This window comes from Pseudoliparis swirei, chromosome 17 (genome assembly GCF_029220125.1).
Source record: "Pseudoliparis swirei isolate HS2019 ecotype Mariana Trench chromosome 17, NWPU_hadal_v1, whole genome shotgun sequence".
NCBI classification, from domain to species: Eukaryota; Metazoa; Chordata; class Actinopteri; order Perciformes; family Liparidae; genus Pseudoliparis; species Pseudoliparis swirei.
This window is the reverse complement of record NC_079404.1, coordinates 17,769,291-17,794,547: the sequence shown is the minus strand read 5'-3', so window position 1 is coordinate 17,794,547 and position 25,257 is coordinate 17,769,291. Positions and strand designations below refer to the sequence as shown.

Sequence of the window (25,257 nt, the reverse complement as noted above, 5' to 3'; positions counted from 1 at the left end):
AACTTTAAGGATGGCTGTCCCTCTATAATAATTACTACTGTGGACACAGCTTTAAAATCAAGTGAGGAAAGCCCGAAAGCTGCACAGGGGTCGATCCCCTGCAACCACAAGCAGTGCACTTCAAAACTATTTAAAATCTGACGTTATGTCAACTTGTAGTTAGACACATGGGTCAGGCTATACATTCATTTAACATGTCCGAGCAGCCATCACATGTTAAAGAGAAAGAGAGAGGAGGGGGAGGAAGATGAAACGCAGGGGACGTGGCTGCGGCCTCATGGAGCCCAGTCGGATGGTTCCAGAGCGGCTCCAAAGGGATCCGCCTCGGGCAGCGCGGAGCGGTCGGTCCGCCGGGTCCCTCGGGTGCTCCTCCGTCTCATCTCTGCAGCGACAGCATGTATGTTTGTGGAGATTACAAGTTAATTGTTCATGGGGGACCAAGAGGAGAACATCACATCACAAAAAGGCGTCGGGATTACAGGCAACTAAATGCAAGAAGATTATACATTCAGCCCCCCCCCCCCTTCCTCGGCCTCGGCGCATGCAAATGAGTGCGTGGATAAATAAAAAAAAGTTTAAAAAAGAGAGGAGAGAAAGAGATAAAGGAGACGAAGAAGCCCCCCTTTTTGTAACTTATTTCGGAGGGAAGAAAACACAAGTTCTGTGGTTAAATAGAGAAAGAGTGAAAGAGTTCATTTTACACTTCTTGGGGTTTTTGTCTTTAGGAATGAGCCTCATGCTTGTCTGCGCCTCGCGGGCTGCCAGATGGGATGTAAATAGCCGGATAGCTGCAATGGCCTTTTAACCACACAACACTGAGGAGGATGTTGTCAAGGGAAGCTGGCAGTTTGCGAGTTAATAGTCATGAGTTGAGGTAATTACTTAAGGTTTATTATGCTCCGATTTCAAAGGAAATGGACTCTTCAATGGGCCGAAAAATACTTCTTAATTCTGGCTAATTAGGAGCCGAGCCGAGCAGAGACAACTGCTGCTGCCATAAAGCAGCGTCACATTCACGGAGGGGCATCATTTGGACGTGAGGCACAACATAATGCACACAAACACTCATGCACATGCAAACAACATGCACAAGACAACACACGCAATAGCATGGGGTTGAATGTTAAAGAGACAAATGTAAATCACTGCCTGTTCAGTTTTTATTCCAGGCGTGTACATCTTGCAGATGGCCATATGGTAACAGGAGTATTCATTGCTGTACTGCCTTGCACTATGGCATTTAGGATTGTTCTACTGTAATTAAGCTTAAACCGACAAGTAAATTAACAAGTAATCAAACTCATGCAAACAATGATTGAATTATGGCTTTTTCTTCTTCCTCTGCCACTGTGTTTATTATAATGACGTGGATTATCTTCCAGGCAGGGTTCACAAAATGATACTCATTAGTCTCTTGTTTACTTTGAGCTAATCCCTCTGAGAATCAGATTATTCTTTTTCACAAGGGATGCCAAGCTGAAGACAGAAAGTTGATCATAATGCTGCAACATAACAAATGAAACCAACAAAACAGCCTCTATTTCCGTTTTTTATGTATTCAGTGAAAAATAGCTATTAAATGGAGGAATATGTTGTTGTTTCAGGTATTTGAGAAACCCTTTATTACCGGTGGCAGTTTAACACAAGAAGCATTTTAGCACGTATATATTTGGCACTTCAAGATTTTTCTCTGTCTTTTTCTCTCCACTTATTCTGCTTTGTAAAAGTCTGCAGTAAACATCAACACCTTAAAGATGTATCACGAGAGAATACATGAATAAATAAGCCCAAATAAATGAGTTGAGTTAACTTTTTTCTGCCATATTAACACCTGTCTCATTGAGCTCATTGTGCAAAAAGACAACACAACATAAGAACATCATCCATATCTTGATGAAAACAATACACACAGGAGGGTGAAGGATTTGCAATACAGAAGTAAAATGCACAAAACATAAATAATTATGAAAAGACAACCGTAAATTAAAAATAGGACACTGTAAGGTGTCAGTTGTTTGACATTCAAGAGTTGATAGCATCAGGGAATGTGCTTCTCTTCCTAAACAGTTCAGATTTAAATCAGAGAGCTGTTTATACTCCATTTACAAATAATACTGACAGACAGATTTTATTCCTCTGGAGATTCGGTGACTGAACATCAGCTCCTCTTTTCATGAGGCTCGACAAACGACAGAGCACCCACCTGTTACTGAGCTACTCGAGGTCACTGAGAGCAACACTGTTTTGTGCAGCCTCTGTACACACACACACACACACACACACACACACACACACACACACACACACACACACACACACACACACACACACACAGAGAGAGAGAGACACACACACTTTTTTCCAAATCTGACTTCAAAACCTCAAATCTGAGAAGTTGTTTGAATTCAAACACACCGATGTGTCTGCCAGCATTACAAAGCAGCAAACACAAGACTTTAACTCAGATATGCACACACAGAATGGCAATTTAATGCTTTTATAACGACGACTTTTGTACAAACATCTCATTTGGCAATCGCCGACTGATGCGGCATTCAATCTGAAGAGTCCTGCCTGAAGTGCGTAGCGGTGAACTGCTGGTTTGTTTATCTGCTCGGTCAATGTGCTTCAGCAGGACCGGACCCCGAGGGCAGCAATTGAAAATAAATTCCCGTTGAATAAGGGGCAGCGGCCGCATCAGCCGAGCTGCTGCTAGAACAAAAGCAGTTGAGGGGATAAGTTATTGAGCGAGATGACAGCCTGAACGAGGCTGATTATAACTGCCTGGTCGTGCTCTCTGTGTGTGTGTGTGTGTGTGCGTGTGTGTGTGTTGTGGCTTCATTGAAGCAGGTGCAGAGGCCATTCCCTCTCTGTGTGTATAGCTCTCTCTGTCACTCTCTCTCTCTCTTCCTATACCCTCAGGGAAGCCCCGGGGCCCTGTGCCCTCCTGTCCTCAGCTGATTCCACAGACTAATGTTTAACCCGTACTGCCAAAACAGAAAGCATATTTCCATCATAAGAGCGCTTTGCCATCGCCATTAGCGACTGAGCTCATTTGCATGTTAATTGTGCATTTAGAGAGGTGGTGTTGACACTTCCCTTTGTCCACGCAGGGTCGCGGGAAGTGAGAGGACGGGGCTGCAGAATGACATCCATGTGCGTTATTGTTTGAGGATGGTTGTATCATCTGTCATGATGAGACTGTAACACAATAGAAGAAAATTAGTTTGATTTAATAGGGTGTTATTCCTACCGTAAAATTCAAATAAAGCTCCCATCTGTGAAAGTTTTTTTATGAGACATCAAGTAATTTCAGACTTAAAAAATCAAGTGTATTTTCTCAAGTACTGTATTTAAGTACAATTCAGAGGTACTTAACCTTCATATGTTATATTATTATAATATTATACTTCATTTCAAAAGTGAATTGAATACTTTTTATTCCGATTCATTTACTCACAGTTTATAAAAACAGGTGGAACGACCTTCTGATCAACTGCAACATTAAAATGCTGCTGATATATTGCATGCATCAACAATAATATGAATCTGAATAATAATCACTTAAATTAATTGGTCAGTTATAAGAATATTTATCAAAACAAGTAACACCTCGTCTTAGGCTTTAGTCAATTTCATGTTTAGTGGGAATTTATACTTTTTGTTAAATTTTTATATTAAAAAAAAAATAATTAACCTACAAATTGAAAAATAAAGAAGATTCATCAGAAAAGAAAATATAAATGAGATGCATTTCTAAATATCATATTTCTAATAATGTATTATTGTGAACACTTTCTGCTGATAACACTTTTTTGAATACAAGACTTTTACTAAAAGTAACTTTCACTTGTAAACATCTGAGTTCTTCCTCCAGTAAATTACCCCGTGAGCACGATCACTGTCAATATTATTAATTATGGGCCTGTAAAATGAAGAAAATACAACACACAGACAACCTTCCTGACAAAACGGACATGCTGTGTTTACACAGCAGGCGGAATGTGCACAAGAAGACAAACTTGTGCACACACAAATACACACAATTGCACTTTCATTTCCTCAACCACACACAAGCCAGTTTCGGTGTTAAATGTGTGTAATAAACACAGATTCAGAGAGACAGAAAATGCCGGCATGTGTGTGTGTGTGTGTGTGTGTGTGTGTGTGTGTGTGTGTGTGTGTGTGTGTGTGAGCAGTAATATCCTCCTACAGTGACTGACAGATGGCGTTCAGTGTTTGGCCGTAAACGCGCTCCCTGAGTGTTTGTCTGCGTGCCAGTCGCCTGTAGTTTGGAGACTCCCCGTGAGAGTCTAACTGTCCGGACACTGCTCAAAACCAACTGTCCTTGATTGTCAAACCGCAGTGTGTGTGTGTGTGTATTTATGTATGTTTGGGTGTAGGTGTGTGTGTGTGTTTGTGTATGCGGCGGCCTTCTGGAAAGAGAAGAGCAGGCCAGGTGAGCAGATGTTGATGGGAAAGATATATCTTTCTAAATCTCTGGCCACCACATGCTTCAAATCTGCCCGGAGGAACGAGTTTCTCAGCAAGATGACATGGGAAAAACTGAGCGCGAGAACTTTTTTTTCCCATGTATGGGAGATGGAGAAAAAAAAACTGTGTATGTGTGTGTGTGTCAGCTCAGGGCCTGGCACAGCACTGGGTGACAGTCCCCTCTCAGCGGGGGTGGGGGGGGGGGGGGCGTAGGGCGACAAAGTGAAACATGGTCGTGAGGAGAGAGAGAGAGAGAGAGCTGAAGCCAAGAACAGACAACACAAATAGAGAGATCAGACCACCTCTTGGTACGGTCCAGTCCAAAATGAATTTAAAAAAACCTATTTGATTGTGTTCCTTCACTGACGACAAAACAGGGGACAAGAAAAGTTGTGGAATGAAGGGAGTTTGAATGTGGACCAAGTTGTTTTGCCTTTGAGGGCAACGTGCCGTCGCCATGTTCCTCGAGGTCGATGATCATCACACAGACGCATCTCACTCGGCCTTTGCCTGCCGTGATTCTACTTCCATTGTTGACCCTGTCAAACAACTTGAGAATGAATTTAACCATCCGGGTTTTTCATAAGCGTTAATATGTGAAGAGGTGCGAGAGATAAGGAGGAGAAGAGTTCATTATCGTGTGTGTTATCAGGGTTATATCACAGTCAGAGGCATACAGGAAGGCTGGGATGAAATCTGCATCATTATCTCCATTGAAGTGCGTGTGTCCTCAGTTCTACCCGTGAGAGTTTAAGGATGAATCTCCTTTTTGACTTCTTTTTGTTGTAGTTTTTGTTTTGTTTTATTAATATTGTACATATCAGAGGTTAAGACATATTGTATACTGTACACTAAACCACTTTACATGTAAAGCTAACAGTGAGCACTCCTGTAATGTCCGTAGTTTTTATTGCAGTGCTTCCTAAACCTTTTGTCAGGAGACATATTTTTCTAAAATTACAAACCACTGTGACCAAATTACCATGGAAACCTCAATAGACTAGCATCGGTCTAGCGAGTTGCCTTCACCTCACCCAACAGTCCGTTACCAAAATACTGCCCTGAGAAAACAGTTCATTTTAAATGTTTCATATTTGAACAACGATCACAAGCTCAAAATCTGAGCTAAAGTTCATAAACGACTCTGATGATGAAGCCTCGTGGTACTTTCTTCTCTCTTGAAGTGTCCCTTGCTCTATTCATTTAAAGAGCCAAGGAGGTCACAGATGTTTTTTTCTCAACCCTGTCTGGCAAATATTTCAGAATAAAAGCATCTTTTCAACAAATTAATGGAAACATGTCAGAGAGCTTTTATTTTCTAAATGAAAAACAGCACTTGTTCAAAATATATTGTCTGTGACATGTTCATATATAGACATCAACATTGGAGTAATGTTGCTGGTAAGATGTCAATATACTGTCAAAAAAACATTTTCTTTGTCTAGCAAGCGGGCAGTCTGGCCGGGGGTCAGCTGGCAAAGCAGTGGAGGCACGGTACTGTTGCTCTGGCACTGCCATGTAATACATACCTGCAAGACAATTAGGAAATATAAAAAATGATGACTTCAAATGATCTCGCAGCACAAACACTGTATTCAAAGTGACTGACTGGCTGATGGGACCCTTCTTTTGAGCTTTTCTTTCTTTTGTAACCGAACTGAACGGAAGAGGGACTCAAACGGGCCTTTGGGAATCGCACTAACATCTCTGTTGGCAGCCGTGCACAAGCAGACATTACACCCCTCCGACTGGAGGTACGTGGCTTGGCACCGGCCCACGTTTACACCCTGCAGCCAGTCCAACCTTCTTGTCTATCGAGCATCAGTTGGCAGCAGAAGTAAGGTATAGATCACTCCCTCGGTCCAGATGTCACACTTCCACCTGCCAGCTGACCTGATGAAATTATAACCGCAGAGGTCTCCGACAAAGAAACTCAATCACCTTTTAAGGCTTCTCGGAGGATTCCAAACCATTTTGATTACACTTCCTCATGTCCGCATGTGATCTGGCAGCGCTGTTAACCCGGGCGTTAGCCCGCTACCTAACCCTCTCTGTGAGCTGGCGGCGATGCTAAAGCAGACATTAGCCTCCTCCCTCTGGCCTGGATTCAGCTGGCACGTTCGGACCTCATTGATGGCGCTGCCAGGCCGACTCCATCGCAGTTGGTGATTTTGATCAATATCAATGTTAACAACACCCAGACAGCTTGTCGCAGAACAAACAAACATGTAAATAATGCGTCAACACGTTCTGACGTTCTGGACGTTCACCTCAGAGAAGTGTGTGTGTGTGTGTGTGCGTGTGTGTGTGTGTGTGTGTGACATGTACACCGCCATACTCTTCTGATAAAAATAGAGTCTCTTCACCTCATGTTATGTTCTCTCTCACCTTTTAGTCGCCCATAAGATAAGATAAGAGACATTCAATATAGCAAAAACTACAAATAAACAAACAGGCAATGACAAACAAACAAGCCAGAACTATGAGACACAAACACCTGATGACATTTATTATATGATTTTCCATTTTTCCCCAGTATTTTTTAAGTCAGACGGGGATCTCTCCTTCTACATTACATTACATTACATACAATAAGTGCATTTCAACCTAGAGTACAAACTAAGAACAACAAGAATACAGGAAGTAACATTTCCTCAACATAGTCGAACTACAAAAGTACCATAAGTAAGTGCTATCTAAGTGCCACTGAAGTGCTAATCTTCTACAGGTTATTTATATCGATATTGCCACTGACCACTTCAGAGTGTTATCATAAACACAATGTTCTTGTCATGTGCTTTCTGTTTGTTGTTGCGTCATGTGACTTGTTGGGAAGACGACATGTGTGAGAGCCCCGCGACTGAGAGTTTGATGAAGGCGTTTGTTGTGTGAGTAGCTTTGTGTCATTTTAAATATATATTTTTAAAGGAAACACAACATGATGATGAACACAATGGCTCAAAGTTGAAACAGGTTGACTGTGGCTCAGTTGATCCGACCAGCAAGTGGCACAACACAACTAATCCATAAATCTCCGCGAAATATTGGAGAAAGTGAGGCAGTAATATGAGGAGTTGTAAAATTATAGCTGGTGAGCTTACCGCTAACGTGAAGGCCGTCCAGTAGCATGCTACAACTGATGAGTAATTACAGCTCTCAGCTTTTTTCTGTTCTCTCGGCCATTTAGACTCTCACGGTGAGCCCGGGTTCATGGTGCCTTCTGGTTTCTTTCAATCTAGAAACTGTCATTGGTTTTAGAACTAACTATGTCTCCCTACATAGCATCTAATAATACCATATAATATTTTTCACATTTCAATAGTAACAAGCCAGTATCTTGCTGCTGCCAGCAAGTCAGTGAGCAGGATCAGAACAGAAGCCCCGCAGCTGGAAAGACATCTGTGGTACGCAAAGCAAAAAGCAAAAAGCCGAAATTTAAGATTCACCAAAAAGCGCTGGGGGGTAAAAAACCGGTCTCACCATGTTGCCGTGAGGCGGGCAGCGCCGGCCGATTGATGAGGCTACGCGGTGTGAACACAGCAGCGGCGCGGTGATGGAAACACACGAGGAAAGCAGCTCTAATTATAAACAGGCATTATCATGGGTGTGAAACCAGAAGTGACAGCAACAGTGGGCACGCACACAAACACACACACACACACACACACACACACACACACACACACACACACTGGGCCAGAGTCATCATATGGACAAATCAAAACTGCTCTGGCTCAGTAATGTATGGCAGATGTTAACGCTTTGTACTTAATGACTCCCTCGAGACCTCACCCAATCAGACAGGACACAGCGATAGGCCTGGGGATGTGTGTGAGCGTGTGTGTATGTGTGTGTGTGTGTGGGGGGGGGGTTGCGTTGCAGTATAGTTGTTTGCTGGAGACGATGATCTTCACATTCATACATGTCATTAAACCTTGTTGAACATCTGCAACATTTGAATCTTTTGTATCTCACTTTAATAGGATGTTTTAGATAAACCATTTAAAATGCGTGATGGTGTGTATGTGTGTGTGTGTGTGTGTGTGTGTGTGAGAGAGGAACCCTTCTGTTACCAGAGAGTAATTTCATGCTTGACTACGGCCTGTTTCAGAGAATAACTCGATGTTTACAGCACATCACAGCAGAGTTCTGTAAAAATATAATCAAACCAAACAAGGCGGGAGAAAAACACATTTACAAATCTACTCACAGATTATTAAAGCAACAAGAAGCTTGATTATTTTATAGAGGTTTCTTGAAGATCATTTTTGAGTTAGCTCTCCCTGAACAAATCTGAAGTCTTTAGTATTTAGTATTTAGTTTGTTTCTTAATGATGATTGAACAGAGTGTTGCTTTACAGGAGAACGTGCGTAGAGTCCTTTCTCTTTTTAATAGGGTAGTTGTTTTATTCCTTATAAATGAGGATAATAGTGACAGCAATAATGATTGTTTTTATTATATTGCTGTTAGGTAGTTGTTGAAACAAGCGTGAATAAAGTTAATAGTGACGTTAATTTGAATTCTCTATTTTCTCTTTTCCTATTTCTGTCAGCATTGCCCTATTATAATTTTAATAATAGAATAATATGACAATGTAAATCAGGAGAGATTAAATATATTGTCATTTTACACCATATTTGTTCAAATTAATTCAAACAGACCCCGTATACCATAAAAAAGAGTGTTACATATCACACGTCTGAAATATGTGCCTTGAGACACACGTTGTCTCAGGTGCTTCAGAAACCTTTTATTCATTAGCTTATTTTAATGATAAGTCAAGAGAAATTCAATAGGTCCAACGAATAGTGAATTCTAAGAAATAATTTTCCAAAGTTTTAATTTACATTGAAAAGTGACAGCCGTAGCATATATATACAGTATGTACAATTAAATAATAATAAAAGTATCAATAAAAGGTTAAAGCCATATTTCTACATGTGTATCTAAATGATTAAGAATACATATACTTAACAGTATGAAGATCTGCAGACACACAGTCGGGCTCATTAAAAAATAAGTGAAAATAGCATCTTTGCAGAAATCTTTCACTCGTGCATCGTGTCACAAAGCAGCACCGCTCTGATTTGCTATATTGAAAATGTCAGCAGCAACAGATGCTGCGCTAATAGCCACTGGATGCTGCTCTGGAATCTAGCAGCTGGTAACCATGACACTAACTACCACCGGGGAGAACGGCCAAGCTACCCACAACCCTGTTGCAGTCGAGGAGCAGTACACAACACTTCGTTTTTTTGGGGGGAAATGCAATACATACGCAAAGCCTCAGTTTATCGTTGCTGAGCAAAAGAGCAGAAACTCAGGGTTTATGATTGAAACACAAATATTAAACAAATGAATCAAAAACAACTGTAATGTCGGCAAAGAACTCCGGAGAGCGTGTCAACGAGTACGAACAACGAGCGTTTTGTTACGTCGTGAAATTAAACCAGGGACCAATCAGCTGTGAGCTCAACGCCAGACTGGAGATGTGACCCCTGACATTGGTACTCCTTCAACAGAAGACACACATTTAATATTGTGATCCTTATTGGGTGACTGGGTCAGTGGTTAGCAGTTAGTTGATGTGTCTTTGAGCAAGACCCTGAATTGCTTCCTGTAGCTGTGTTCTCGGTGTATGATTGTACTCGTTTTGTATACAAAGCATCAGGTAAATGACATGTCATGTCATGTAATTGGAGATTAAACACAAAAGAAAGTAGGAAACTTTTAGGCGATCTTCCTCCATCCAGCTGCCACCTTTTTTAGGATATTCTAGTGAAATGAGGAAGTATTGTTGACATAAAAACAACGAGCTGCACAGTGCTGCGTGTGTAGTGGACATGAAATACACAAAAATAGGTCTTTTAACAGTTTGTGAGTTGTGACGTCACTCGAAGCATTTATCTGACTCAGCACATCTCTGCCACAAATGGCTTTTTACAACTTGTTCTCATATGCAGCGAGTGCATATCGATAAAGCCGTACCGACTGTAACCCACTCCTGTAACTAGACCTCGCTCTAGGTTTTAAGTGCAATAACCATGAACACAACACAAGAGAATTCTCTGCAACTTTAGTTCACCTTTCAATAACTAAATAAACACAACATTTAGATTTGAAAAATATAAACATTTGTCTTTAAAAGAAAGCTGTAATCATGAGTATGAGTGTGATTTCTCCACAGTTTCAAATGACTGTGAAGTCAGTATCTGATGAGGCCGTGTGTTGTATGTTTGATCCTATAAAGCAGATGGCAATGCAGATCCGTAATGGGTTAAAGATTTAACAAAGTTATCACAACTGTAGTGTTTTAGGCATAACAAAATAAAATCTTCAATAGTCCATAGTTCAAGTCTTAATAACTTATATTCAAATTTGGATTTAAATTTAGTTTTTTATACAATACAATACAAGAAATCACAAAATTGTCCGTTGTGGGTTTTACAGTCTGTACAACATTCAGCATGCTCTGTCCTTGGGAGGAAAAACTCCCCAATACAACATTATTCTCTCTTTTTGTTTTGTCGGGTTACATAAGTAAGAACTGCAAACAGACTTTGATGTCAGTGAAGTTCTGCTTTAACTCTCGATCCCGTTGGGAACGAGGCACATCTTAAAAAGGGGCCAAAATAGATCAAAGGAAAACACAAGCAGAAAAGTGTAAACACTAGCATAACGGCCTTTTGCAAATGCAGTGTATTTCCCCCTCACAGAACCAGCATGAAAACCTCTCAAAAGTAGGAACTGTAACTTCAACTCCCCAAACACGTATTAAAACCCTTGGTGCCACAGAGAGAAAAAGTTCCCCTCAACAAATACACCGACACAAGAGCACTGTCGCTTTCTGGTGCCCCGCCAGGACCTGTCACTCACCCCCAGTTCATCGCCACCTTTCTCCGTCTGTCCGTCAAACAGGACAGAAAGACTCCCCCCCCCTCCCCCCACCATCCATCTGTTATCATCTCTCCTTCTCCACAAGTTGCTGGGGGGTCGGTGGGGGCCGTCCACGGGCCGGTCATCCCGTTAGAGGCCTATTAACAGTCCCCGGGCCCTCTGCTGGGGCCTACTGGAGAGAAATCCATATCAATACCTATCTGCTATGCCTCCCACCACTAGACACAGCCGGGCTGCCTGCCTGGCACAGGCAGCACTGCATGGGCCTCCTGTCGAGACAGAGAGGGACGGGCTTTCAATGCAAGCGTGGCACTTCAAGTACGGCCCTCCTGTCAGTCCTCCTGTTGCACTGATGGACCCAAGGAGACAATGCAGAGTTTGAAAAGGCACACTTCCTAGTTCTGTTGGTGTCTTTAATACCATCAGTTGTCTCTTTGGATCACATCTGGCCTGCAGAGTTTACAGCATGCCGCTTCCTCCGACACGCTGAGAGAAAGGAGGCTATGCAGAGGTGAAGAGAAAGTGTGTGGGGTTCACGACACATGGGAGACAACTGTGATGTTGAGGGAGTTTGGAGAGTATGCAGAGATTCACAATATGCTCTCTGGAAACAATGCTCTCTCTCTCTCTTTCTCTCTCTCTCTCTCTCTATTCATCCTTTCCTTCAGTACATTTTATTTTCATCCTTAAAGGTATCTTGTTTCAAAGTCAAAATGCTTCTCACATTCACTAAATGTTACACTTTCATCCTTGTTGGTGCATGCTCTGACTTTTCTGTTTCTCATCCACACTGGCTGAGAGTATAAAAAAGACGACCATGATGTGTAAAAGGTGCGAACGAAAAAACGTTCTCCCAGTTTCTCCTGGAGCAACAGAAGCCCTGGTTCTAAATTGTGCAGCTAGAGAAATGCTAAATGATATTTTTTTTAAATTTTAAACCACGCAATGATATTGCCTTTTTTCTTTTCAGAAAAATAAAGTTACTTTAATTATTGGTACCCGTGTACTCTTAATACCAGCTCCTGGGAGCAATCAGGGCCTTCCTGTCGTCTGATCCGTCATATCAGGAGGACGTTTAAAACCAACATGTCGTGTGCGCCCATCTGTCTTGATGTTAGCAGAGAATGGAGGTCTGTTTCCTCATTAGCAGCTTATTAACAGCCCCAGCTCAGCAGAGAGCCCTCTCCCTGAAGGACAGGGGCCCAGGGGGAGGGCTTTCGAATGGCAGAGAGTGCTTTGTTTCTGGGTCTGGCCTCCCAGACCGGCCCCCTGTCCGGGTCTGCCCAGGGGACGCTGTGTTATGCATGGAGAGGATAAGGAGAGCCAGAGGAGAGGGACGGAGAGAGGAGGAGAAGGAAGGATGGAGAGCAGAGGAGATGGAGAAGGAGAGTTAACTGGAGGTCATCCATCAAACCTGCTGTCAATTCTCCACCGTCCTGCGGAGACACAGAGAGAAGGACAGGGAGAGAGAGAGAGAGAGATTAAATACCGGCCGAATTAAAAACAGTAACAATATAGAGTCAAACTGAAATGTTTCATTATTTGTTCATTTAGAGGTAGAAACCTGCACATATATATATTTGATGTGTGTTTTGCCTTTTTATGAAATTTTTCAAAAAGAAGAAATTAAATTTTTTATTTTGCAGCGCTCCCTGCATTGGTTGTCAAATCACCACCTTAATTGTTGTGGTATTTTTGAGGGAATTACACCATGAATTAATTTAAATAAAAATTTATTTTTCAAAAATGGCATAAAGTAAAAATCAGAACACGACATTATGAATGGGAAATTATTTAATTTGTATTTTTGTGTGAGGGCTGCCGATGATGAAGCAGCTAGAGAAAATAACTCAAACCAGAAGTAACTGTGTCAGGTAATCAGCGCTAATGTATCTGATTTAATCCCTTTCGATAGATGACCATTACTTACTCTAAAAGGGAGGAGAATTCAAGTTTCAATGTGCCTGTAACGGATGTAACTCTTACCCCCAAAGCCACTTTTTAAACAGAAAACGAGACATTTTTCTTTGAGCTGCTCTCCGTCCCCATGTTGGAGAACACATCTCTTCAGTGTGTGTGTGTGCCAGCACAGACATGTGTTCACCAAAGCTGGACCCTGCAGGTCTCATGGTATTTGTTGGGTTTGTACTGGACAACAGGGTTCAGGTCTCCGTTGATCACACCCATGCAGCGCCCATCTGTGCGATATGAGCTGTGCTTTGTAAGAACACCGATGAATACATAAAGTATGGCTAAAGCAAATTAACATTTTCTTGCACAAGTTCAGGAGCACAAAATGTGGCAAGCTTCCCAAGACGCACACACCGTAACAAGGACAACACCATATTCCAGTAATTAACCGTCTAATTATACAGTCGCCTGCGTATATTTACAGTATTGTAGAAGTGAAAGGCAGATGACGCGAGCTGGCAGTTCCTCACAATGCTTTGCTCAGCTCTGTGAGGCAGCTGGTTAGCAGAGGGCCCGAGTAGGAGGAGGGAACTGGCAACAGCTGTTGGATTGAATGAGAGTAGTTAAAAACACAAGTCCTCCAGAGGTTTGATGTACCTGAAACTTTATATTCCTGCACGATAAAGAGACTAACACGAAGCCGTGGGAGGAAAAGGTGGCCCGAAATAGTTTCTAAATCAATTCCTCCGAATTGAAATAAAAAATACAGCATTTGTGTGAAGTTATGAACAAAACCCATGATGTTCAGAGCTTCGCTGAGTCCTTAAAAAGACGTTATCGCTCTGTCGCAATGACACCTGACTTTTGCTTGCGTCATCATGACTTCAACTTCCACTGATGCTCTTGTGAAGTAGTCCACATACATCGAGTGAATAACAGTTTAAAAGAAGCAGAGTCTCCGTTTATCGTTATTTCTGTTCCCGCTCTCCTGATTCCTGATATTGGCTGCTTCATTCCAGGCCTGTCGCTAACCGCTCTCCTCCTCCCCCTCCCCCTCCCCCACTCTCCTGCGAGCCACCCTTCCCTTCCCAGCCTGCCTTGCGGTCCCGGAGGCGCCAGCCGCACCCTGTCCCGTGCAGTCTCCTGCCGTCCCGCTGAAGACCGTGAAATCGGCATGATTAATAATTATAATTATTGGCAAACGTGCCAGCTGCTCTGTGGCAATGGGCACCTCTGATTTATGGTTCTGTAAATGCAAACAGTCATTGTCCATATTCAGAGAAGAAAGGAGGGCAGACGGAGGCAGACGGGGAGTTTTGGACGCCTGCCCTCGAAATATGATTTTATCTTCGGAAGTCAGCAGCCCCTGTCCTGCAGGCATTGTCCTCCGGCCCTCCCTCCTTGCGTCCAGCCCTTCGTCTCTTGTTCTGCCCCTACTCCTCACCTAGTCTGTGCTCCATGGAGCATTGCTTTTTGATCTCAGTGGGCTTCAAAGGAGTCTGAGGCCACAGGGTTTCAATCATTGTGCGCAGACCGCCGGCTTTATGGACAGCCTATCGTTAGCATTGTATTACCGCGGCCTTAGCCGCTAGTCCCGAGGTGTATGTCCACAGAGCTGCGTGAATGGGCGAGAGGCAACTAACGCTTCAGAGGAAAAGTAGAACTGGCTGTCTGTTTTCAGATAAATCATCAATTATCCGGGCATAATATGATTTTTTTCTGATCCAATAATAAACTGGAGGACAACCAGGAGTCTGTCACAAACACTGACATGGAGTGTGCACTTCATATTTGTGTTACCTGCACGCTTGTATGTGTGCGTGTGTGTGTGTATGTGTGCGTGTGTGTGTGTGTTTGTATGTGTGTGCTCTGACTGATGGAGCTGCACAGTCTGTTCATCGGGCTCTGGGGGTCTGCTGATGTGTCTATCACTGACAGAACGAGACTATGGATTACCTCGCTCATTAATCACCATCAACGGGGCAGCCTGTGTGCGCTCCCTCACATCGACTTGTGTATCACATACGTGCACTAATGTGAGCTCACACAAGTATGCCTTCATGCAAACGCACACACACACGCACACACACACACACACACACATTAATCTCTCCACACACAGACAGAGCAGTTGTGACAGCTACTGGCCACCAACCTGTCCGCGGACTAATCTCATTAGGGTCCTTTTGGCATCTGGGCCGGTTCTGCTGAGGTATGGTCTATGATGGAGTGAAGAAGACAAGGCGTTCAAGCGTATAATAGATGTCTAAATCATCAGGCCTCAGCCAGCGGGTCCTCTTGCTCTTTCATGTGATGCTCTGAAAGTATGCAAGGGAAACTATGAGAAACTCACGCGATAAAGGGAGATGGAGGGAGAAAGAAACGAAAAACACATCTTGAATTTGTGTCATTCTGCAGAGTTTATATTCTAGCTGGCTGCAACCACTTGGCAACAGTAATAAATAACATGTAACAGTGGTTGGTGGTGGCACGGTGACACTCGTCAAACCTGTCTGCCACTCTCCAGTCTGCTGCAGGCCTTACCTGTCCTGTCTGGTCCTGGAGTGCAGTGTTGTACCTGTCAGTGTTGTGCAGATGGGCTCCAGCTCCCCCAGGTACCCGGGCTAAATACCCGTCATTAATCACCACATAAAGCCTGCCCAGCGGGAGATGCCCCAGGTTAGACCACATCAAGAAATAAATTGGCTGAAAAATGGCTCTGGACGAAAGCTCCGTCCCTGGAGAGGAGAGGAGAATCTGAAAGCAGCCTTCTGAAGCTCACTAAGTGATCTGTCAGCGAGCTAAGCGACATCATCATTCACTTGGCCCCTATCAAGTTCCCGCGGTGCTGACTATCTCAGCTGTTTGCTTTCAGATTTGTACAAATTCATCTTCTTTATTTTCCAAAGTGGTTATGTTTAGCAGGAAGGCTGAGCTTTGAGTGTGCGAGCCTTTGAATCAACACTTGTGAACGATAGGAAGATGAAAGCGTCAGGAGAGGAAACGCAGATGGAAGAAAGATGACAGAATAGTAATTGCACAGGAAGTTCCCAACATTATCTAAGCTCCAAACTCTTTCATCTGTTTCGTTGCTTATTAAACTTTCTTAATTTTTTTCTGACATGGGCCTCTCGACAACATTAGAAAAACATTACAGCTTCAGACAGCAATACTCTAAAATAATCCAAATTAATCTTCCTGTGACCCACCGTGTGGTCACAAACCAATCGCAGGACAACTTCGCTTTAGGGCTCACACTGATTTAGGGGCCAATAACATCAGAAAAGCTAAAGTGTCATCCAGGGTCCATTTCAATAGAAGAAAGGTCTGTCTTTATCAAACAATCAAAATGTTTCAACATGATATGTTTTAGTCATGAAGACGCAAGAAAAAGTCCAAGAAAAAGACCAAGGAAATGAAAAAAAAGAAGAAGAAGACCAAGAAAAAGACCAAGAAAAAAATTAAGAAAACGAAAAGAACAAGAAATTGAAAAAGAACAAGAAATTGAATAAGAACAAGAAAAAGAACAAGAAATTGAAAAAGACCTAGAAAAAGAAAAAGACCAAGAAATTGAAAAAGACTAAGAAAAAGACAAAGACCACGAAAAAGACCAAGAAAAAGACCAATACAAAGAAAAAGATCAAGAAAAAGAAAAAGCAAATGACCAAGAAAAGAAAAAGACCAAGAACAAGAAAAAGACTACGGAAAAGAACAAGAAATTGAAAAAGAACAAGAAATTGAATAAGAACAAGAAAAAGAACAAGAAATTGAAAAAGACCAAGAAATTGAAAAAGAACAAGAAAAAGAACAAGAAATTGAAAATGACCAAGAAATTGAAAATGACCAAGAAATTGAAAATGACCAAGAAAAGAAAAATAACAAGAAAACGACCAACAAAATGAAAAAGACCAACAAAATGACAAAGAAAATGCTACAATCACGGGTGTAAAGTGAAAAAAGTCTCAAAACATCTCAAAAACAAAGAAGATGAAAGCATAGATAAGGTCAAGGACGTGTTGCAGTCCAGTGGGCCAGACCTGTCCACCTGTGTGTGATGCTGACCAGTCCTATATGATTAATGACCACTGAACCTCTGGTCCACTTTACATTAGTGATATTGTGCAGCACCTCAGGGCCTCACTGGGACCTCAACGGCGTACAGATCTCCTCGGACATCCCCAGATTAAACATGTTATGATAGGCATCAGAGCTAACGTGTTACCTCTTGTTGTGGAAATAATGCTTCTAGGTGTTTTATCATGTGCCTGCATGTATGTTTTTATTGTGATGACACTTTATAACAGCTAATTATTCTTTCTGCTGATTAAAATCATCTCTGTGGCTGTAGTGGGAACTTAATTCTTAGGTAATTGTACTTTAATTGTATTATCACATTTTACTTTTACTCCACCACATTTCTGAAGGAAATATTGTTCTTTCTATAGCACTACATTTATCTGACAACTATCTAGTGATAAATCTATTTTGTTTGTATCAGCTTCTGAAACATGATGCATTGTTTAGAGAAAATAATAATCATAAAAAAATATATTATTATAAAAAATGCAGTGTGATAGTTTTAATATATTCAATGTCTATCAACTTGTTTTCATAATTGTAGTGCAGTCACCAACAATGTTATCTCTGGTTTCAAGACACTTTTCAAAAACATCTTGATTTAAATAAGACAAACTATAAAAAAATACTTTAGTCATGGTTAGTGAGTGCCAACGACTCAAATGCAGAGAGACTCAAATGGGAGTCGGGTGGGTGGAGCAGGTGGGGAATCTAATGGACAGCTTCAGGGTGCAGCTACAGACACAATAGAATCAGAAACAGAGTCCAAAGTGATAAAAAACATTCCAGCTATCCCAAAACCAAACCATGAGCACTTTAATTCAAAGCCTGTTTAATCTCAGCACACCTCTATCTACTGCCAGAGATTTAGAAAGCGCTGCAGTAAGAGCACCTCATTGTTGGAGCATGTACTGCAGACACTTTACACATCTCTACAACGTATTGCAGTTCGAGTTTCTGATTTTTAAAATTAGAAGTGAAAGAAAACCTTGTATTTCAAGCTGGTCATGCATGAGAGACTTCGATGTTTAATCGTAGATGTTAAATGAATTCAAACTCAGAATCAGGACAATATTCCGAACTGCGTATTGTATTTTATTTCATTTTGCAGATATTTTAGACGCTCATTTATTTGTTTGTCACAGTTAATGTTGCATATGTATCTGCAGTCACCTTGTTTGAGTGTTGTGGAATAATGGCATCCATACAACAAATAAAGTAAACATTAATATCAATGAAAGCTCCACTCTCTGAATCTGTTGAGCGATGTTTCAAACTCACACGTCTGTGCTGACTTTGATTGTGAAACCTTTACCTCTCCATCTCTGCACATCGCACTTTAACCCAACACACCCTCAAAGGCACAGCCGAGGTCCACGGGGCCATTATGTATCTTAAAAAGAGGGGCATGGTGAGCGGCCAGGTTGTGCTCCTCTATTCTTCTTATTCTTCCCTCACCAGAGCGGTCGCTGTCAGTCGGAGATGGCGGGACAATGGAGGTGATCTCTCTGATCTCGGTGCTCCTATTGTGGCCCGTCAGATTATTAATGTTCATCTCTGAGAAAAGCCACGGCCTCTGCCTCGCATGCTCCTGCATCGCTCTGTCATTTTCTCTCTGCTGGACTTTCCTTCTCCTCCCGGTCGCACTTTCATCTCCACGCAGCTCTCGCCCGTCTGCATGCGGCATTTACCCTCTCTGTCCAACACACAGGCGCACACTCAAATCACCAGAGGAAATTAAAGCCTTCATCCGGGTCAGTTGCCTGTAGAAAACCATCCCTTTCTACAAGCCACATGCACCACTTGTTATGAGACTATAGACGTACCACGAGGACACTCCAACAACAGTGTGTAGAACTGTGATGCTGAGGAGAAGTACGGTTTTCTTTAAACTCCTTCCCCAGTGCTCCTTTGCTTACGAGCCTTCATTCAGACGTGCCCACTCATTCCCACAACGTCTTTGTAGTCCGGGACCACTGTGAAGGTATGTTGCCCACCCTCCTTTCAAGACACACAAACGAGAGAAGCCGCGGTGGCTGTCGTTCATTCATCACCGGTGCCGTGGGCTGCCCGTGCCTTGCTGTGCCGTGCTTGGGGTCAGGCTGCCTTCACTGTGGACTGGGAGTAATTATTAACCCACTGGGATTGTCCCGCAGTCCTCTGGTCATCTGGGACTGCTGAGTGTCAATCTGCAAAGGTCACGATGACAAGGCAACACGGCGGTGAAGAAGGAGCCGGAGAAGGAGAATAGACACACTGACTGATGAATTAAAATCCAACTGGAAAATTAGACCACTTTCATAACAAGAGGCGTGAGATCATTGATTACACACTTCTTTTCTCTGTGCAAACATTTAAAGGATAATCTGGTTATATCTTTCTTATTCTCGAGGATGGAAACAGATTGGTGCTGAGGTGTGGACGGAGACGTTTGGGAGTTGTTCAACGGTCTTTTTGTAGAATTCGTGCAACAAAAGTCAAGTAAGGAGTTACGTATCTTATTTTTTTGTATCGTTATTACTTTTTCACGAGGTAATGTGTATAGGGCTGCCTCCTCTTAGTCGATTATTCCACTTATTAGTCCGCTTCTATGTGATGCCTTCTGCATAAACTCATATAAGGGAACACACATAGTTTGTTTTGAGTCAAACCCCACATACACACCACCCTGCTGTTGTAAATACTCACTTATGACTTATTAATTTCACTTTCACAGAATGTGTAATGCTTCTCCTCAAAACCCTGTCCTCACACCTCACACCCAAATAGCCCCCGCTTGCGCTTGGGTTTGCTTCTGCTCAAACTGTATGATTGAAGATTTATTGTTGCTTGCACATATATATGATGCTTTGCTCAGATATATTGATGCATGACTCAGCACTTTCCTTCCACTCAGGATGCTTCTGTGTGCTTGTGAAATGTCCATTCTCAGCTTTCTTCTCTGCTCTTGAATTTTCTTCTGCAATAACTGTGATTGATGCACCAACAAATAGAATACCAGGTGACCAATGAGATGACCCCTGCCTTCTTAAAGATGCGTTTGTTTTACTTCCGAGAGCGCCCCCGGCCAGGAGAACCGGGTTCATCCACCTCCGTCACCCCAGGCTTAATGATGTAGCCTGCTGCTTTCATTATGACTTTTAGATTAAAAATGACAATAACTACACTTGCTACCATTATATGAACCAACTTTTCTATTTTACTGTAAAACTGAGAAAGGTGGCTCTATTGTTTGGGGTATTTTAACAAGGGTTTTGCACACACAAAATCTAAGAGCAGAGGAGAAATTTGATAGCAGACAAGCAAACAGAAGCAGCCTGTAGGAGGAGAAGGGCTGAAATTGGGATGCAGGAAATCTGTGCAAGCAACAATATATCAGAGTTAAAAAGAAGAAACCTATTTTTAGAGACTTGCTATCATGTCATGTTGTTTTTTACTGCTTAATTTTATTATTATCTTATTTAATTTGTAGTTAGTTATTTTATTTCATAGTTTGTTATTATCAAATCGATTGGTTTCATTGTTATATCTATTGTAATGTTTTATCATGTTTTACATTTAGAAAAAAACGTTTTTCAATTTGTACAAATGAGAGCCACAGACCGGGGAGGGAAGTCATAAAGTATTGGGAGAAGGACTATTTCTGTGGAATTTGTTGCCAAAAACTCAAATATTGATATCCTTTAAGCATTAAAACAAGCAGCGGTAGTTATCTTTCCTTAGACTATAGCTCAATTTAATGTTATCAGAATGTGTCATCCATCTAAAATGACTAAAGATAAATCAATTCACAGATAAATAAATTTGTCATGCCAATATTAGCAATTGTGATGATTTGGGATAACAAGAAATGTAAAGACGTCAAGCTGGACTTTAGAAAATGATGACAGGCATTTTTTAAAATTGTTTGCTATCACCTTATGTTTTAAAGACAAATATATTTATAATACATCTGCAGATTAATCGAGTATGAATAAAATTACAAATGTTATAAATTAACCATCTAAAAACTTTGGTTTTTGGTAAGATTTACAGTATATATTCAAGTTTACTTCGTAAAATATTTGTGTATGTCATTTTTAGGTTCGCGTAAACTTAATTTTTCTCGATAATAATTTCTGTTAATCACGCAGCTCTACGCCCTGTGTATGATATAACCTGGGAAAAAGTGCTTCTCTTTCTTTTTTTTATCATGGGAACTAAAGCATGGTGTGGATGTTCTCTACATAAAACCCACCACCTCAAACTAAAGGTAATTTATGCTGCTGCTGTGGCATTGTTGCCCACGGAGCCATTGTGAGGCAGTGCACAACACATCTTCTAAAGATGTTTGCATTTTGTGAGGAATAAATAGTGCTGTTGGTCTGCGGTCCGGCTCTATATCATATTCGGATGGCTTGTCGGTGCCAGTGGGGTGGTGAATGGGCCGCCAGAGGCCCAGCCACTAGCGGGTGGTCTGACACAGAAAGGTTAAATATGGTTCAGCCACGGACGCTCTCAAAGAGCCTTGCTGTTAAAAAAATAAGTTATGTGGGTTTTATGTCTTCGTGCAGTCAGGAAATTGACAATACTGGCGCAGTGAGGCACAAGGCTGTCCCAGGGCTGAACTTCATGCTTGACCGTCCAATTGAAAAAAAGAGTCACAACACCACTTGTTTTTCTGTTGGATTTATTGACGGCTCATCAAAGCCCTGGCTAGACGAGAGGTGTAGAATCAACACAATGACCATGCGTATATAATTCTTATATTCATCTTTGAGTTCTTTGAACTCAAAACTCTTCAGTGACAAGAAAACAGAGGGAAACAAAGATGCTGCAGTTACATCAAACAAATGGTAAAAACATTGACCTCGTACAAGGATTACAGGCTTTAGATAGTTTTATGATTATGGCCCTGCACACACACACTACTATATTGATCTATTGTACTGCTTGTATGGTTAATTGATAATTTATATTGATATTTATATTGGCTTTGTGTTGAAGGGTGAGTTTACTCAAATTTCTGAAAAGCACATCTTCACATGACCAGATTACATAGTGAGTGTTTCTTTAAGTTGAACCTGTTTACTAATCACACTGATCAGCACAGTTTTTAAATTAATAAATTCTGAGTGTGATGGAGGCCAGTTTCCTCCAATCTCTGCACGGAAAGGTTCAAATGTGTAGAAAGAATCACAGGACTGTTTCAAGAGGAACTATTCTTTAATCTCCCAGATGCAGGTCAGCGGTAAATTGCCCATCTTCTCCTTGAACACGTTGTCAAAATGTTCATTCTGGGCCACCGTGAAGAAGTTCCTCCAGTCACCTGCTTTACCTGTTCGGACACGCAAAACAATCTGAGATGTTTACCACCATTAAACTTTATTTCCTTCTGTATAAATGAGGACAAAAGTGGTGGAAACAAACCTTTACGCATGGTTTCCTTCTTGTAGTGGTCGGTTTCCACCAAGTCCTTGTAGTTTGCTTTGGGGTTGGTCTTCATGCTTTTGAAGGTGGACGTCTCCACAACATGATCAATGACTTCATCTGTCAAATCTTTTCCCAGGAAAGCACAAAGCTTCACAACTTCCCCTCTGAAGTCCTGTCGATGACAGACGTGTATACAAGATGTGTATAACAATATTTAACATTGTGTTCCAAACCGAAAGGTCCAAAAATCTGCAGAAATCATCCCAAGTCTTTGAACATCACCTATTCTCAGTGGTGTTACCTCACGGCTGTTACGTCCATGCACATTGGTTAACCATTGCTGCAGTACACAACTCATTGATATATTTGTATCAAGGTCAAATGTTCTATTCAAAAATAAAAAATAAATAAGAATATTTCAAACCTTCAACATGTTCTCATATTGCACAAAGTGGATGTTCAGTTGGTCTCGTGCTTTCTGATAATCCTTGACATGATCAAACCAGGATCCCATGTAAACTGTTGGGGGAAATATGGTTGCTTACTGGTATTGTATGAGGTTCACGTTTGTTTTCTCAAACTTAAATCAGAGAACCCTCCACAAATAGAAACAAAAACAGATTTGTGCAATAAATATTCCGTTTTTTTGTGCTGCATTCTTTCTCTGTTATACTTAACTAACCTCATAATACTGAACCTACCATCACCATCCAGGAACTGCTGAAAGAAATCCTCAAAGCTCTGAGGGGCGTCCAGTAACACCCAACTGTGCGCAAAGTGATAGAACGACACCAGGACATCCTTAGGGTTCCTCCAAACATACACAACCTAAAGCAAAAATATACATGTGTACTTTTGGAATTTGGCTTGAATCAATACTTGAATATTGCATATTGTAAATTACCTTGATTTGTTTGTCTTTCACTCCTAGAGGTAACATGTTGGGGGGGAGATGCGAGCGAAAGATTCGAGGATCTGGCCTTTCTTTGAAAGGGTTGTCAATAGTTCTCCCCTCCAGCCAAGGAACTATTGACCTGTTGGTAGCATCTTCTGCCCAGTCAGGGTGGGCAGCATCCATGATCTGAGCCAGGATCTGCTGCATCCACACTGTGCCTGCAGAGGCAAATGCCACATAGGATGTTTCAAATACAACAGAGGAAAAAGAACATACCAGACCAGACCAGTCTGTTTCTGTTAATTAATTGATAATTATTGGAAATAACAAACAGAAGAAACACTGATCCAAAGTGATCATAAAGTTTAATCAGCAGCTCTTCCAAACAGCATCTGTCATTTTGTTACAGACATGTTGTATTCAACCGCATTAGGTTTCGAACGTTGTGTCTAATATTTAAAAAAACTAAAAAGCAGTTTCAGAAAAGCTGACGAAAAAAACTTGTTTGACTGCATAAGAGTCTATGGAGCCGAACAGTTGCTAGGCTGTGACTGGCCAGTCAGCGTTTTAAGGGCGGGGCTTAGTAAAGGTTGACTTGAGACAACATGCTTGCCACATCCTTTGAAATTGCCTGAAGGCTCTATACAACAAGCAATAAACCAGCAGAAACCAAATCATATCATCTGTTTTATTTCATAACAATTCAGTACAAAAGATTTGGAAAGTCCTGAAAAAAGTAATGTAATCTTGCAGCACCTTTTTAAGTGCCATCTGTTAATAATTCACTGGTATGTAATTGGGTCACAGTTTGGGTTTGCATGGTTAGACAGACGTTGACTTTCTTCATCTTCAAAACCAAAGTATTGCTGCACATTGTAGTCGATTGAACTTCATCCAAAGGTGTCATTTGCGCCAGAGAAAAATACAAAAACAAACTTGTTCAAAGCATACATGGTATACAGCGTTTTCGTTCACTAATGCTTGATATAAAAAAATCGGTAAAAGTGTTTATCTTAGCTATGTATAGAAAACAACTGACCTGACTTGGGGTACGTGATGAGGAAGATATCAGTAGGGTGGATCTCAAAATGCTGCAAAGCCTCAAGGTCCGCCGGTCGCAATTTGTCCTTGACCAGGAAGTTTATCCTTTTGTACTTGAACAGGCAAGAGCTCACTGGGTCCAGAGAATCCATGGATGAAAACATCAAATGTAAATAGGAGTGAATTCACAAAAGTAGTCTTCTATTAAAATTGTGTAACCAGTTTTCTCTATGTTTCTACCAACGCCTCTAAAGCAGGTGAACGCTTCAAGAGAAGCACTTGAAGGAATGCAGTCTGAACCTGAAATCAAACAATGTACATTGTAGGGCGTCGACATCACAGCGTGGCCTTAAAGTTCAGAACTTGTTCGATATGTTTAAAGACAAGAGTAAACAAGTTTCTATGCATCAAGTAAAAGTGGTCGAACACAACCTAGACTAAAAATATTTCATACTGTATCACTCACATATGGAGGACTCAAAATGACTTAAGTCTAAATAAATAAATAAATGAATGCATGAATAAATAC

General features: G+C 41.5%; 1 protein-coding gene across 1 annotated transcript; it reads right to left on the bottom strand.

The window, feature by feature from the left end:
- Nucleotides 1-22,094: 22,094 nt before the first annotated feature.
- Nucleotides 22,095-24,880, bottom strand: sult3st1 (sulfotransferase family 3, cytosolic sulfotransferase 1). The gene is made up of 6 exons (XM_056436238.1): nt 24,727-24,880; nt 23,697-23,905; nt 23,494-23,620; nt 23,217-23,311; nt 22,790-22,964; nt 22,095-22,697 (listed from the first exon to the last, which is right to left on the bottom strand). Exons 1-6 carry the CDS (start codon nt 24,878-24,880, stop codon nt 22,579-22,581), a joined length of 879 nt encoding a protein of 292 aa, XP_056292213.1. The 3' UTR covers nt 22,095-22,578.
- Between the last annotated feature and the right edge of the window lie 377 nt (nt 24,881-25,257).

What these genes read in the sequence shown, in the direction of transcription:
- sult3st1 (XM_056436238.1), bottom strand. Translation starts at nt 24,880, where the DNA reads ATGGATTCTCTGGACCCAGTGAGCTCTTGCCTGTTCAAGTACAAAAGG. An exon ending in CATCACGTACCCCAAGTCAG is followed by an intron (nt 23,906 to 24,726) that starts GTCAGTTGTTTT and finishes TTGCCTCTGCAG; the next exon opens with GCACAGTGTGGATGCAGCAG. An exon ending in GAAGGAAACCATGCGTAAAG is followed by an intron (nt 22,698 to 22,789) that starts GTTTGTTTCCAC and finishes GTGTCCGAACAG; the next exon opens with GTAAAGCAGGTGACTGGAGG.